This window comes from Lepidothrix coronata, unplaced genomic scaffold (assembly GCF_001604755.1).
Source record: "Lepidothrix coronata isolate B3197 unplaced genomic scaffold, Lepidothrix_coronata-1.0 Scaffold119, whole genome shotgun sequence".
NCBI classification, from domain to species: domain Eukaryota; kingdom Metazoa; phylum Chordata; class Aves; order Passeriformes; family Pipridae; genus Lepidothrix; species Lepidothrix coronata.
The window spans coordinates 2073109-2088460 of record NW_016690299.1 but is presented as its reverse complement, the minus strand read 5'-3'; the positions used below and the strand labels follow the sequence as shown (position 1 = coordinate 2088460).

Below are 15352 nucleotides of genomic sequence, written 5' to 3'. Positions count from 1 at the left end.
CTATTCCATAAAACCATTCTGAAATACGGAAGGGAGTCACAAAACTAAAGTTTTTGAGCAAGGGGGATAGAGCTCAGCTTGTTCAGAATATAAGCATACAGGTACCTTCATGACCTGGAAATAGGTGCAAAATGACTCTGGAATTCAGCAGAGGTGCACAGGGGAGAAGCAGGATCTGAAAAAAGAGGACAATTCAGCTTAGAATCCAGCACACAGTTTTAACTGACTTCAATGAATGACCAAGGTGGGGGGGGAGGTTTTGCTGTCATTGGACATGTTTAAATGGAGCCTTTGGGATGTGTATTAATCCCGTTTTTTAGACCTAAAATGGGAGGGGAATCATGTAAACCACTGTTACACAGGAAATCAATGAGTTGTTCTGTCTTGAGAAAGAATATATGTGGTTTTTAGCTTCAAATTGTGACGTTTATTAAAAATAACAATAAAAATTCTGTTTCATTTTTACTTATCTTCAGTTTTTAAAATGTGAGGGTGAACATAATATCTGAGGACTGCGTGAACACGCCAGCACCACCTGGAAAATGATCCCATTTCTGTGGCTGTAAAGGATCTGATCTTTGAGCCCTGGTGCCACTCACTTAGGAATAGACCAGAAAGATCAAGTTTTCTTGGCATTGCTTCAACAGACCACTCTTGAGGAGGGAATTCCAGTTGACCAAGTCTTAGCTCTTAAGTTATTGAAGCATAATTGCTTTATAATGATAAGGAGAAATGTTTGCTCAATGAATTAAAGTAGCTATTATATTAAAACTGAAAAAAATACTAAAAATCTGAAATACTACATCCTGGGGGGAAAAAAAAAATCTCATTTTATTGCAAAAGCTGCTTTTAGTCATCCTGTGCTTTAAAGGGAAACAAATCCTTTCCAATGGGCAAAAATCTCACCTGATTTTTTTTGTCATTCACTGAAAAAATTTACATAGGAAATGAAGAGCAGATTATATTTCCAAGCTTTTTATGAGGGTAATAAGTTTGAATTTATTAATTCAGTTCTTGTGGATCAAGACCTGCTTAATAACTGGGCTGTTGATTTGATCATCTCACAGGGTGAGATCATCTTTCTGGAAGTGTTTGCAAAAGGGATCATTAAAGAGAGATATGAAAGTGAAGTGTTTATTTGCTCTGCTTATCTCACTGCCAGGGTTGTTCACTTAGTGTTTCCATTATAAAGGTCCTTCAACTCCTTTGGAAGGATAATTAAAACCAAACAGCCCTCACGGGCTGGAATCTTCCTGCTTTGTCTGTTTTCCTGCATCACATCTCTGGAAGGTCTAGAAACATAAATATTGTCGTGGTTTTGAGATAAGGAAGTTTTTGGGAAAAACAAAACATTAATTTTGAGTATGGGGAAAACAAAACTTTTTTTTTTTTTTTTTAAATATGGGGCAAATAAAACAATTTTTTCCTGGTGTGGAGGAAATTCAGAAACTTGATGCCTGACACAGGTAAGAGGGTGATGGATGGTGGCAGGAGAGCCTCAAAATGAGGGCAGAGGGTCTTTGTGCCTACTCTGGAGTGATCTTCAGAAGGCAGCTGATAAAACAAGCTATTGTGAGTAGATTGTAAATTGGTTTTGCTGATATTTGTGTTCCCATAGGAGAAGTTTTAATATCCACAGAGGAAAAAAGGTGGAAGCCAGTGCACACACTGAAGGGGCTGAGCAGTGCAAACACCAATCCAGAATTGTGTGCTGCATTGAAATAATTTATGTGGGCATCAGGCTAATGTCTCCATGGAATCATGGCATTTTTTGGGTTGGAAGGGACCTTAAAGCCCATCCCATTCCACCCCCTGCCATGGGCAGGGACACCTTCCACTAGCCCAGGTTGCTCCAAGCCCCGTCCAGCCTGGCCTTGGACACTTCCAGGGATCCAGGGGCAGCCACAGCTTCTCTGGGCAACCTGTGCCAGGGCCTCACCACCCTCACAACCAAGAATTCCTTCCCAATATCCCATCTAACCCTGCCCTCCTTCAGCTGAAGGCCATTGTTTTCAGTATTCCGTAATTCCATAGTTCAGTAACTTTTGCAGCACTGCAAGTGTAAAACCCCATTTTTCTGATTGGTCTCCTAGGGAAGATCCCCAGTGCAGTTCTTTTCAATCTTGTGCTCATAAAACAAATCCAAAACCTTAAAATACTGATTAAAGTCTAAGTGGAATAAACTGAAACCACTTCTAAAATGCAGTAAAAATATAAAAAACCAGCACAGAGTATGTGTTGGCCGGGCTCCCCCAATAGATTTACAGCAGGATTACACTGTGAGTAGTAGCTCCAGCTCTGCTCTCAGCTGTGTCCTGAGGTGCTACTGTCCTCTGGCTTTAATTTGAATGTTTTAAATTTAAGACTCCTCTGCAGCCTTCCAGTACCTGAAGGGAACTCACAGGAAAGATGGGGCAAAACTATTGACAAGGGCCTGGAGGGACAGGACAAGGGGAATGACTTCCCAGTGCCAGAGGGCAGGAGGGTTAGATGGAATATGGGGAAGGAGTTCTTGGCTGTGAGGGTGGTGAGGCCCTGGCACAGGTTGCCCAGAGAAGCTGTGGCTGCCCCTGGATCCCTGGAAGTGTCCAAGGCCAGGTTGGACAGGGCTTGGAGCAATCTGGGCTAGTGGAAGGTGTCCCTGCCCGTGGCAGGGGGTGGAATGAGCTGGGCTTTAAGGTCCCTTCCAACCCAAACCATTCTGGGTTTCTGTGATTTTTTTTATGTTTGCTGTAGTGGAATAAACAAAAAGCCCACCAGGCTCTCAACTGAATTCAGAATCTGCTGAAGAAAACCAGTTTGGTCAATTAGAGAGTGTCTAATAATTTCTCTTCAGCTGCTGCAGTGCCAGACTTTCCCCTCCTTCACCCCCCCTCCCAAAATACGGGTGGCCAGTGATGATTAAACTGGATGAGGAGAGTTGAGAGCAATAATTACAATTTGCATATGAAAAGAGCATTTGTTCCGTGCCCCTGCTCCCCACAAAGAGTTCCATTGCAGCTCCTCATGAGTCAGGTAGGAATTCCCCTGGACCCTCTGCAACTGGAAGACTTGAGACTCCACCTGAATGTTCAGACCAGCCTTTTGTGGTGGTTGGTATTCCCAAATTCGGCAGCCTGTAGTATCCTGGGAAGAATGAAGGTGAAAAGAGAAATGTGCTTTATCCCTGGCCTGGTGCCATCCTGGATAACCCTGTGACTCAGGAGTGATTCAGCCCAGTGGATCTGCAGGGACTGGGATCAGCCTGACAGGCTTTGGCACAGCTGATCCAGAGGCAGCCATGAGTTATTCCTGCAGGGATTCCTGTGCAGTCAGGTTTGCATCCCATCCTGCTGTAGCTGATATCGAAGAATCACAGCTGGATACTCCAACCAGAGTCATAATTCTTGCACCTGAAACCCTTGGTGTGATTAGACAACTTTTCCCTGGGTTGCTTTGTCCCAGATGGAGATATTTTCCTTGTGACAGTCTCCCAGGTTCACTTTTCCCCACAGTGTCCTTTTTTACGGGCAGAGAGGAGGGAATTTGTCATTCCATGTGAAATGGGGCGAAAGCAAGAACTTCTCTTGCCTCCCACTGCTTCAGCAAAACAAAGTTTGTGTTGGCCACAGGGATTGGGAGGTTGAGGAATGCTGAGAAAATCGTGTGCAGCTAAAAGTTGGAAGTGAGAAAGGGTTGTGGTTTCCTCAGGATTTGTTTTGCAAAATTGATATTTTCGTGAAAAGTTCCACTTGTGTGTCAGCTTCTCAAAGGAAATTATTGCACCAGCTGGGACAGAAATATCTTGCATCCTTCATGTATTTATATAATTCTGTGTTTTTATTTAGGAACAAGCCTTTGATCCATATGAAACCTTGTCCCAGGATATTCTCTCTCCACAATTTCATGAGCATTTTAATAACCTAATGGCAAAACCTGCTGTTGCTCTCCACTTCCAGGTGAGTGCAAATGGGGAATACGGAAAGGCTTTAATTCTCATATTTCAAAGGTTTGAATTCTGTCAGTAATTCTTTACTTCCAGCTGAGGAAGAAATCCTCGAGGTTCTGCCCTTTCTTCAGTGTAAGATATTTGGATTTTGCCTCTTCCTGTAAAATCTGGGCACAGCTCTGACCCATCCATGAATCTTTTTTAGTTCTTTTTGTCCTCATATCAGACACGTGCATGAGGACAGAGGGTGAGCTCTCACACTGCCATTTCCATCTTGCCTTTTAAAACCAAACACAGGCACCCAAACACCATGTTTTCATTTCCTTCCAGACATATCCAAGGCCTCCTTCAGCACTGAGGCTGCAATTGATGGTTTTTCTTGAATAATTCTTCAATAATTTCTTAGTCATTGCTGCCCAGCAAGATCATTGTGAGTTTTCTATTGTTTTATTAGTTCTGTCCACCAGTGTGGCCGATTTATTAAAAGCTGCATAAGAGAAGGTGCTGAGCAAGTGGTGAGTCAGTTCTGCTCCCAGTGAAACCCAGTTTAGTGGTGCTGAGTTTGTAGGGTTCACTGGGGCACCTCTGCAAGCTGAGATTCCTCTCAGCTGTTCCTTCAGGTGTTTCCTCCTCACCTCCGAGACCTTGGAAAGCTGGATCATCTTACTCTTAAATACTTCTCAGTGTTGAAATAAGGCTCTTTACCTCCCTCCCTACCAAATTTAAAGCTTAAAGCTCCATTCCAGATTAAATTGCTAATTGAGTCATTTTTCAGTGAATCTGGCCTCCTGCCTGACTCTCATCACTAATTTCTCATCCTGATGTCATCATATATTAGGGAGAAATTCCTCCCTATGAGGGTGGGGAGGCCCTGGCACAGGTTGCCCAGAGAAGCTGTGGCTGCTCCTGGATCCCTGGAAGTGTCCCAAGGCCAGGTTGGATGGGGCTTGGAGCAACCTGGGCTAGTGGAAGGTGTCCCTGCCCATGGCAGGGGGTGGAATGAGATGAGATTTAAGATCCCTTCTAACCCAAACCATTCCATGATTCTGTGATCACCATAGAAAGGTTTTCTTAGGAATGTTCCCTCACAGTTCTTCTCTGAGCTGTGGAGTGAAGGCAGAAAGGTAATTTTTAAAATGGATGTGAGGTAATTCAGTTTCTGCTCAACATTTATCCTGATATGGGAGATGGCAGGAATTTCATCGTCCTTTGGAAAAATCTCATCTTACAACCTGAGTTATTGTCTTAGTTAAGTGCTGGGAAGGGGAAAAGATTTATCATTTTTTAAGTAATAAACTTGTGATTCTCAGTTTCTCAGGGTGATATTAATACTAATTCCTTCAGTGCTTGATGAGAGCTCCATATTTTGGTGCTATGGTGGATGTAATGGAAGCACAGCGAACATACCTGGGAGAAAAGGGAATTTGGGGGAGTTGTGACAAGTGTATTTGATTGTGTGGAAGCCCTGACTGCTCTTTAGCCAGTGCCAGACCTATCCAGTCCTGATTTGAGTATTTCAGTGTAAATAATCCTGTTTGTTCTTCCTTTTCAGTCCACTGCTGAGGGGTTTAAAGAAGCTGTACAATACGTCCTCCCCCGCCTGCTGCTCATCCCAGTCTATCACTGTTTGCACTACTTTGAGTTACTACAGGTAAACAAAGCCACACTCTCATTTCTCACTAAAACCAGTTATTAATGTGGAGAATCTGAGCTTTTAAATAGGTGTTAAGATGTTGCTTACTTCTTCAAATGGAAAGAGTTGAAAACATAAATTTGACGCTGGTCACTAAATGTCTGAAAAGTAAAAACATGTAGAGAAATCTTCAGAAGCATCTGTTGCTCTGATATGAGCATTTGAACTATAATTTATTAAACAAACCTTGAGTTCTAATATAGTTAAAAATTGAATACAAAAATCTGATTTCTTCTTTCCTTGAGTGCTAAATTTTTGTCCATTCACAAGCAGCTAAACAGAACCCAGATCAAATTCTCAGTCTCAAGTCACACTCCAGTTGCAGCTCAGCTTATTATTTCAGAATAATCCATTCTTAATGTTCAACCATTTGTCCTGAGTCCTAAATGGAAGTAGCTGAGGATAATGTACAAAAGTTTCTGTTTGCCCCATTGTGTTGGGAAAGAAAGTTTGTAATGCTTTAGGGGTAAGTGAATTATTAACCAACTGGGATGGACTTAAGTAGGTAAAACACCCTGTGGCTGCAGCTGACATTTGGAAATAGCAGCAGAAATTGCTCTTTTAGGTTCTCAGTGTAAAAAAGTGGCACTGGCCATGTTGTACAGGTGTGTTATATGGATTTCCTTTGGATTTCAAAGGATTTACTGCTATGAAGGAGGAAAGGGAAACTTTGCCACATAGACTATATCTATAGTAACAAATCTAGCAATTATGTTAATACCATATCTAGTCAGCACAAGTTCCTTTTTTTTTTTGGAAATTCAGTCTTGTTTTCAATATGTCTGCTGTGATTTTTTTTTGCATGTCCTGATTTAGATAAGGAAAAGTAAGGGATGATTTATTTTGTCCCATGAATCACACACCTGCAGTGTGCAGATGACCAGTATTTTGTGGAAAGATTTAAATCCCAGAAGGGTTTGGGTCGGAAGGGACCTTAAAGACCATCTTGTTGCATGGGCAGGGACACCTTAAATACACGTGGTCTCAGTAAATTTTAAATCTTTAAGCATTTCTGTTGATAGTCATTTTAGGAAGTAGTTTACAAAGCTTAAAAATACCCCAAAACCAACCTTAATTCTCTCCCAACTCCCTGACAGGAGGGTGGAGCCAGATGGGGGTCAGGCTCTGCTCCCAGGGAACAAGGGACAGGACAAGAGTTGCCTCAAAGCAACTTGAGAGGCCTCAGGGGTCACCAGGGGAGGTTTAGCTTGGATATTATAGAAAATTCCTTCATGGAAAGGGCTGTCCAGCCCTGGCACAGCTGCCCAGGGCAGTGGTGGAGTCCCCATCCCTGGAGGGATTTAAAATCCCTGTGGATGTGGCACTTGGGGACACGGGGCAGTGATGGGGGAACAGTTGGACTCCATCATCTTGGAGGGCTTTTCCAACCTCAACAGTTCCATGATTCCACAGTTTTGCCAGCCTGATGTGAAGGGAGCACTGTTGGTTTGTAGATAAAGTCTCTCTTTCAAAATAGTGGAACTTCCCTTCCCATAACCACGATAATTCCCTGGAACTTCCCAAAATGTTCCTCTTTCACGCTGAATAATTGGATCAGTGACCTGCATTATGCTGAAGGTCAGGCTAATTAATGACCCATTGTGTCTTAGAGCTGGGAAAGTGCATCAGGATGAAATTTAGGAATGAAATCATGTGCTGCAGCTTTGGGGAGAATCTGAGCCTTCAACTGGATTTACAAGTGTAAAGTGTGTGGTGTTTGTCCTGGTTTGGAGCGGAGTTTCCCTCCTGTTTTTGATGAATAAAGCCTGGCAGGCAGTGCAAAATCATTTTGTTGTGCTTTTTATTCATTTTAAAGGATAATACAGCAGGAGGGTGCATGAAAGATGATGATTTTAGCAGTGAAAATTATTAAATTTGATCTTTACCCGCAGTACACAAGATTTCTGGGTAGGATCTGACACTTGGCTGTCTTGAGCCTTCCCAACCTTGTGAGCAGAGAACAAAAATCTGAAATATTACTCTGTATCAATGGTAAATCCAGAGTTTTCTGTTATGATCCCTTTAGTTACAGGTTTAAAATTTGAATTTTATGTTGTACTTTGAAAACATCTTAAATTGACAGCAGAGATTTTTAAAACGCAGTGTGTTTTTAGGCACAGAGAAAGTATTTATTCAACAATATTAATATATAACATATTGAAAACCTTTGGTATTGCTTCTCTGTCACCATTGTGTTTGTCTCTAGGAACTATGATTGAAAAAGTTCAAAATGGAAGCAAAAAAGCAACAAAATACTTATATTTTCATGGTTTCTGTAGGGAGAGAAGCTCAGATTGAGACTTTTACTTCTAAATAAAATTACCAAAAAACCCCTTCTGAATTGGGAGGTAAATAAAATAATGATTTACCAAAGCACAGGCCTCAAATATTTGCTTTTTTGTTAAATATCAAAACTAAAATTAATGAAATTAAAGTGTGAAAAGCTTGAAAATTCCTTCCAGCTGTAGAACTTTTCCTCCTCGGTGCAAAAACATGCAGGATCTTCATCAGGGCCTTGTCTCTGCCTAAGAAAGAGGATAAAGGTCCTGAATGGAATAGAGAGTTTATCCTTCCTCCTCATGTGACTCCCAGGCACAAGATTATCCCAAATTCCTCCACATGACTCATTGTGTTGTCATCAAACAACCCAAAACATGAAATTATCAGACTCAGGAGCTTTTCCCACCTTTAGGGTTTTGCACTTCACACCTTTTTTACGTTCTTTGCTTTTCTGTGGCTGTCAGTAAGGAAAAGTAGGATTTCCACAGATTTTTTTTCCCTTCCCTGTACTGTTCCTCAGCTCACAAAATTCCCGGAAATTTTGGGCCACGAAACATTGATTTGTTTAATATGCAAGATGGAGGTCGTTTGGGCATGTGAAAACTAAAAAGTTTAGTAATTGAAATGACATGGAGTGGACCAAGCTGGTCAAACCCTGTTCTCTCCATTACTTTTAGAGGAAGCTGAGGGATCCTTGCTGAGGGAACGTAGTGGGGAAAGGAAAAGAAGGCTCTGCCATGCTGAGTGAGTGTAAGTAAGATTTCTCTTAAGTATGTAGGTAAAACAGAGTCTATCCAGAATTTATCCATGCGTGGCAAGTTGTCATGATTTTTCCCAGAATTTTTTTAGCTTGAATTTTCCTTCAAGCAACTCATAGAATCCCACAATGACTTGGATTGGAAGGGAGCTTAAAGCTCATCCCATTCCACCCCCTGCCATGGAGGGGCTCATACAATCTTGAGGGTGAAAGAGGTTAAAAAAGAAAAAAAATCTTTTATTTTTATCAGTAGTGTTTTAGATGTCACCTTAAAGAACCAAACCCAGGAACTTCTAGGCTTCACTCAAGGCATGTTGCTGCCAGTTGGATGGAGATGATGTGAAAACCTGTGGAATTTCCTAGTTCAGGAAGTTTCTGCCTCGTGGTAGAGACAGATCTAGTCTTTATAAAAAGGAAATATGCTGGTTCTCACTGTCTTTACATTTTGCTGTAGAAGCAAATCTTGAACGCAGACCTTTTTTTGACTCTTGTTAGTTTGCACCGTGCAAAGTGGACATTTTTTTCTTGAAATAGGTGAGTTTGCTGAAGGTGGCAGAATTCAGAGTGGTAAGAAGCAAAGAGAGGAGCTTGCTCGTTCTGGCCTTTAAATTTGCTCTGGATTGTTGAAAGGAACTCATGGAAGGAATATACACAGTTACATAAACCAGCATTTAATTCTGGGCTGTTTCAAACCTTCAAACTCTTTAGTAAAACCAGTTGTGAAACAGGACATTGTTGACAAGGTAACAAGAAAAATAATAACTGACAATTAGCACTGGCTCTCATTGAAGGGTAAAGGGTGATCTTTTTAAACTCTCTCCTGCTGAGTATCCATGGATTTTTCCTGAATATCTGACAAATATTTTTAGTTTCATGCACAGCTTGTTTTGAGGGGCTTCTGTAATAACTCACTGGCTTGAAATCACTGACTTCACCGAGCACCACAGATAACACCGTGTGAGAATGTTTGCCAGCCTTCCTTCCCCGCTGTAAACGAGGCAAATCTGAAAGAAAATAAATGTTTGTTCTGTCCCAGCAATTGCAGGAATGCAGTGAGGATGAAGAGGATCGGGAATGCCTGAAACAAGCCATCACTGCCCTCCTGAACCTGCAGTGCAGCATGGAGCGCATTTACAGCAAACACTCCCCGAGGCGGCGGCCTGGGTGAGCACAGACACACCCTGCCTCCCCAAAACGGGCAGGGAAGGAGATAAATCATCTTTCCTTGTCGGGAAATCTATATATTCCCATTTCCAGGCATGTCTTTCTGACAGTCTTCGTTGTAAATGGAGCAGCAGCCCAAAACCTTCACGCCCCACTTCTAAGAGAATAATGCGGATATTTTACTCCCTTCCCCAGCCAAAGCAGTGCTTGGGGCTTATTTGGAACTTAGGGCATATTTAGGGGAAAAAATAATGTATAAGCAGTTAATTTAGCTGATTATTTTGGTCTCTTGGGATGGCAGACGTGGAACGTGCCCGTTGTGACCTTTTCTGTTCTTCTCTCAAGGGAGCCGGTCTGTCGCTTCTACCACCGACAGATAAGGAGCAAACACTTGGCCATCAAGAAAATGAACGAGATCCAGAAAAACATTGATGGCTGGGAAGGCAAAGACATTGGGCAGTGCTGCAATGAGTTCATCATGGAAGGGGGCCTGACCAAAATAGGAGCCAAACACGAGCGGCACATCTTCCTCTTCGATGGTTTGATGATCAGCTGCAAAACCAACCACGGGCAGTCGCGGCTCCCCGGCTACAGCAGCGCCGAGTACAGGCTGAAGGAGAAGATCATCATGAGGAAAATCCAGGTGATTGACAAAGAGGACACCCCTGAATACAAACATGCCTTTGAGCTGGTGTCTAAGGATGACAACAGCGTCCTGTTTGCTGCCAAGTCCGCCGAGGAGAAGAGCAACTGGATGGCGGCGCTGATCTCGCTGCAGTACCGCAGCACCCTGGACAGGATGCTGGACTCAGTCCTGCTGCAGGAGGAGAACGAGCAGCCCCTGAGGCTGCCCAGCCCAAACGTTTATCGTTTCGTCGTGGAGGACTCTGAGGAGAACATTGTGTTTGAGGACAACCTGCAGAGCAGGAATGGCATTCCCATCATCAAGGGAGGGACGGTGGTGAAGCTCATCGAGAGGCTGACGTACCACATGTATGCAGGTATCCTGCACGGTTCCTTAGATGTATTTTTTAAGCTCATGCTTCTATGGGGAATGAAATTAATCCTATTATCTTTAGTTGGGTTTTTCTGCATGTAATTAAATGTAAAGTAAGATTTGCAGGGGAAAAAAAAATCTATTGGTAAATGGCCTGGCATTGCTGGCAAAGCCTTTAGAAAATTTTGGGTGTGCAAACCCTTCACCCCCCAAAAAAACCCACAATAGTGTGTTTCCTGAGATCATTGTTGCTAAAGCAGTGGAGCTGTTACAGGCTGTGTGTCTGTGGAGGGAGAAAAAAGTTGGAAGTTACATTTATTTTATTTATTATACTCACCCTGCCGCTCTGGGAAGTCCCTGTGTTGAAGAGGATGCAAAGCACAACCAGCATTTTGCAGACTGTGCTGTGAAATACTGTCTTAAAGGCACAGAAATGAAACCTTGAAGTAGTTGCATGAAGTGCTGATGTTGAGGAAAATGTTAGGTCTCAGTTTTGGGGTGAAAGGCACAGGCTGAAAGGCGAAGCTGTGCAATTTTTGTTAATTGCAAATAATACCAGTCTCCTTTGTGCTTTTTACAAAACTGCCCGGTTTTTAAGTGATTTTTTTGTGAAATTAAGATTACATATTGTGAAACTATAATAATTTTTTTTAAATAGCATTTAAAGCTCAGTATTGAGCAGCTGCTCAGTGTGCAAGTTACCCTCAGCTGTGTTGTCTGTCTGTCCCAGCTCATCCAGTCCTAAAATGTGATGGATTTTGATGGCTTGTGCTCTTATCACCTTTCCTGAATAAACTGATGTATTTGCGTATTAGTTTCATGGAATTCCAGATTGGTTTGGGTTGGAAGGGACTTTAAAGACCATCTTGCCCTACCCCCCTGCCTTGGGCAGATTTAGATATTTTTGGTGTTAGAGGAGATTTTCTGCACATTAAAATTTTCTCCGTGTATTTTATTTCCGATATTTTCCAATTGGATTAAAAAAGAAAAAAAAAACCCAAAACACTCCCATCATTTTCTTCTTCTGTCCTTACAGATCCCAATTTCGTACGGACTTTCCTCACCACCTACCGCTCCTTTTGCAAGCCCCAGGAGCTGCTGGGTTTGCTGATAGAAAGGTAAGGAATGGTCATACTTCCTGAAGTTATGGAAAGGTTTTAGAATCACAGAATAGAATCCCAGAATGGTTTGGGTTGGAAAGGACCTTAAAGCCCAGCTCATTCCACCCCCTGCCATGGGCAGGGACACCTTCCACTAGCCCAGGTTGCTCCGAGCTCCATCCAAGTTGGTTTTGGACACTTCCAGGGATCCAGAGGCAGCCACAGCTTCTCTGAGCAACCTGTGCCAGGGCCTCCCCACCCTCCCAGCCAACAATTCCTTCCCAATATCCCATCTAAACCTACTCTTTGTTAATAGGAAGCCATTCCCCCTTGTTCTGTCACTACGGTTCCTGATGAGTTTTGTGTGTTTGGAATCATAAACATCCCAAGTTGGAAGGGACCCACAGGGATCAGAGAGTCCAGCTGCTCCTTCCCTGCTCGGGTTCCCAGCGTCATGTTTCACGTGTTTTAGTGAAGTTTGTAAAACAGTAACTTCTAAAACAGTGATCCAAGTTTTTAAGGCAGCCTTCCTTCTCCCAGTTTAAATGAGTTACCTGAACTGGGCATTACCTGGAACACAGCCTGGGATGTGGGGCAGTGATGTTGTGAACTGCTAAACTTCCAGGTCTCGATGCAAATAAAGACAGAAATGTTCTGAGCGGTTTGTTTGAGCACACAGACTTAATGTAAACAGCATTTTAATGCAGTGTGATAAAGCTGCTCTTAAGCTCTCGTCTAATCTTCCCTTAATCAAGCTAGCAGGCCCTTAAAAACCTTATATCCCAGTCTAGACATCTTGTGATGAGCAGAGAGCCAGTGAATTAGCCGGGCGTGGACCTCGGGGAGGAGGGAATTCCAGGCGAACTGGATGTCACAGGAGTGCTTGAGTCTCACCACACTGAATTTATTTGAACTGCAGTTGCTCCCCACGTCCTCCATAAAAGGCTTTGTGTTTGATCTTAACTGCCATCAGTTCTCTGGTGCTCTCCTCCCTAGGTTTGAGATCCCGGAGCCGGAGCCCACGGAAGCAGACAGGCTGGCCATCGAGAAGGGGGAGCAGCCCATCAGCGCCGACCTGAAGCGCTTCCGCAAGGAATACGTCCAGCCAGTGCAGCTCAGGTTGATTTGCCTTCCAGTTTGTTACAGCCAGACTCGAGTTCCCTGATTACATGGTATTCCTGGAGACACTAATCTCCCCTGGAGACTGCTGTGCTGTCGAGCAGGGACTTATCCGTGTCTGCAGCAGCCCAGTATCCCAGATCATGCTCTCATTAGTCACACTGACTCCTGGAGCTGCTGGAGCTGCACTTTGGTTCCCAGAGCTGTGATCCCCACCCACAGACACTGCGTGGCTGCTGTGGACAGCGGGTGTGGGTGAGGGATGTGTAGCTGAGAGCGGTTCTGAATGGGCTCCTTGTTCCCAGGCCCTGTGAAGATCGTTCCTCTGTTTCCAGTTTTCCAGCCCTGCTGGTGTTTTGCTCCCTTTCCCAGCCCCGTGGATGTGTTTGCACACAGACAGGGAGACTCTTGTCTGTGCTGCAGCATTGCAGTGGCTGCAGTGAATCTTCAAGGTCTTGCTGACCAAGCTAATTTGGGGAACAATTAAGCATTTCTAGCATGAATGAGGCTAATTGTTCCCCTGATTGAGGATTGAGTCAGGAGGAGACGGATCACAACCAGAGTTTCTAGAACAACTTTTAACTGTTTTGATGAGTAGCATCAAGAGATTACCATTAATGGCACATTAATTTTACTATTAATGTTACTATTAGTGCACCCTCAGATATTCTTCTGGCACACATTCCTAGTTTACTTGTTGGAGCAACAGCAGTTGACTCAAAGTGAAGGGTAACACTGACATGCCAGTACCTTGAGCGTGTTGAGAAAGTCACTTAGAGGTCCCCTTTCCATCAGATACCCGTGTGCATATATATATAAAGGATTAAAAAGATAAGGATGTGTGTAATACAGGAGTTTTCCTCCACAGGTAGCAGCCACCACCTTCTTGAACGTGCTCCAAGTTATACAACCTCAGCGTAACCTTGATACTCGTGTGCTCCTGGCCTTGGGCTGTTTATCAGGCCCTTGGTGTTCCCAGTTTATCAGCTCCTGTGGGTTCAGCAGGACCAGTAGTCTCCACAGTTATCAGTTCTTGGGAGAGCTGCCTCTCAGCTCGTGCTTTGCTGTTTTCTGGGAGCTCTTTCCGATCCCTGTGATGTGTTTCCAGTAGCTTGGAACTGTCTTAGAGCTGAAAATAAGTGTCTGGGTTTGAGCTGTTGATTCCAGCGTTGTTAATAGCATTGACCTCTCCTTCAGAGAGATCTGGGATTTGGGAACAAGGTGGAGAACAGGGAGATGCTCATCCCTCCCTCCCTGCCCAGCACTCCCCATCTCATAGGAGACACTGTGCAGTGCCCAGGCATGGAAAGGGCAGTGGCTTTGGCATAAAAGCATGTGAGGTCATGAGAAGGAGGAGTTGCTAAGCTGGAAGTGCAGTCAGCAGATCCAAGCAATCTCTCTTGCTTTTCCAGTGCTTTTTACCATTGGATCTCAAAGGCAGAGATGGATTAGATAAGATCCTGTTTTTTACTTTTAGTGGCTGCTTGCGTCAAAACTTGGCTGCTTAGAAGGTGGTGTTGATTTCCAGCCTAAATGATCCCTTTGGGCAGCAGTTCTTTTATGGGATAAACCTTATTTTTTCCCTTACACACTGGGAAGAGGAGAGCTAAGGAACTTCTCCGTGTGTTCACACGGATGTAATTCATTTGTCTGAGCTAAGCCAGCCCCTCTCCAGAGCTGTGACTCACAGATTGCAGTCAGGTCTCTGCCCTGTCCCTCTCAGATCTTCCCACCAATTTAAAGGGCTGAGCCACCAAACCCAGTATCCTCATACCCAATTAGCACTGTTTTCCCAGTGGAAAACTCCCAGTTCAGCAGCACAGGGCTGGAGTAACCACATCTCCCTGGAACCATCTCCCCTGAGCCCGAGGCCGTGGGCTCTCCATCAGCCCCATCATCCTGTTGAGTTGGCACAAGGAATATCTCTTGTCCTGGGTGATGTAGGAGATTTTTGCTCACTCTTCAGGTAAGGTCATGCATTGCACTTTGATAAATCAAATGTTTGAGGTGCGAGCTCGACTTGTTTACTTGAGGAAAAGGCAAACCAGTTTTTTATTCTGATTTATCCTGAGTGTAGAAGGCAGAGGAGCAGTTGGAGTTCACTTTGAGAGGCTGGTTTATTACTGATTTGTTTAAGAAAGGGTAGGGAAAAATCAAGAGGGAGTTTAGTGTTATCCTTAAAGGAAGTATTGGATCTAGTATGGCTTTTTTGTGTCATTAAAAAGTTGTAAGAGAGGGGCAGTAACAACAACTGCAGCTGAAATTTGTGTGTAGGAAAGAGACCATTACAGTTTTGTTTCTTACCAAATGGGAA

The 15352-nt window shown here is 43.6% G+C and overlaps 1 protein-coding gene across 1 annotated transcript in view; it reads left to right on the top strand.

Annotated features, from left to right (window-relative positions):
• SOS2 (SOS Ras/Rho guanine nucleotide exchange factor 2) overlaps positions 1-15352 on the top strand; it is a 41386-nt gene that overhangs the window by 16547 nt on the left and 9487 nt on the right. The window contains exons 7-12 of the mRNA XM_017825448.1: positions 3828-3938; positions 5481-5579; positions 9695-9822; positions 10168-10823; positions 11856-11937; positions 12916-13038. Coding sequence (XP_017680937.1) covers positions 3828-3938; positions 5481-5579; positions 9695-9822; positions 10168-10823; positions 11856-11937; positions 12916-13038 — 1199 coding nt within the window. The remainder of the gene's footprint in view (positions 1-3827; positions 3939-5480; positions 5580-9694; positions 9823-10167; positions 10824-11855; positions 11938-12915; positions 13039-15352) is intronic.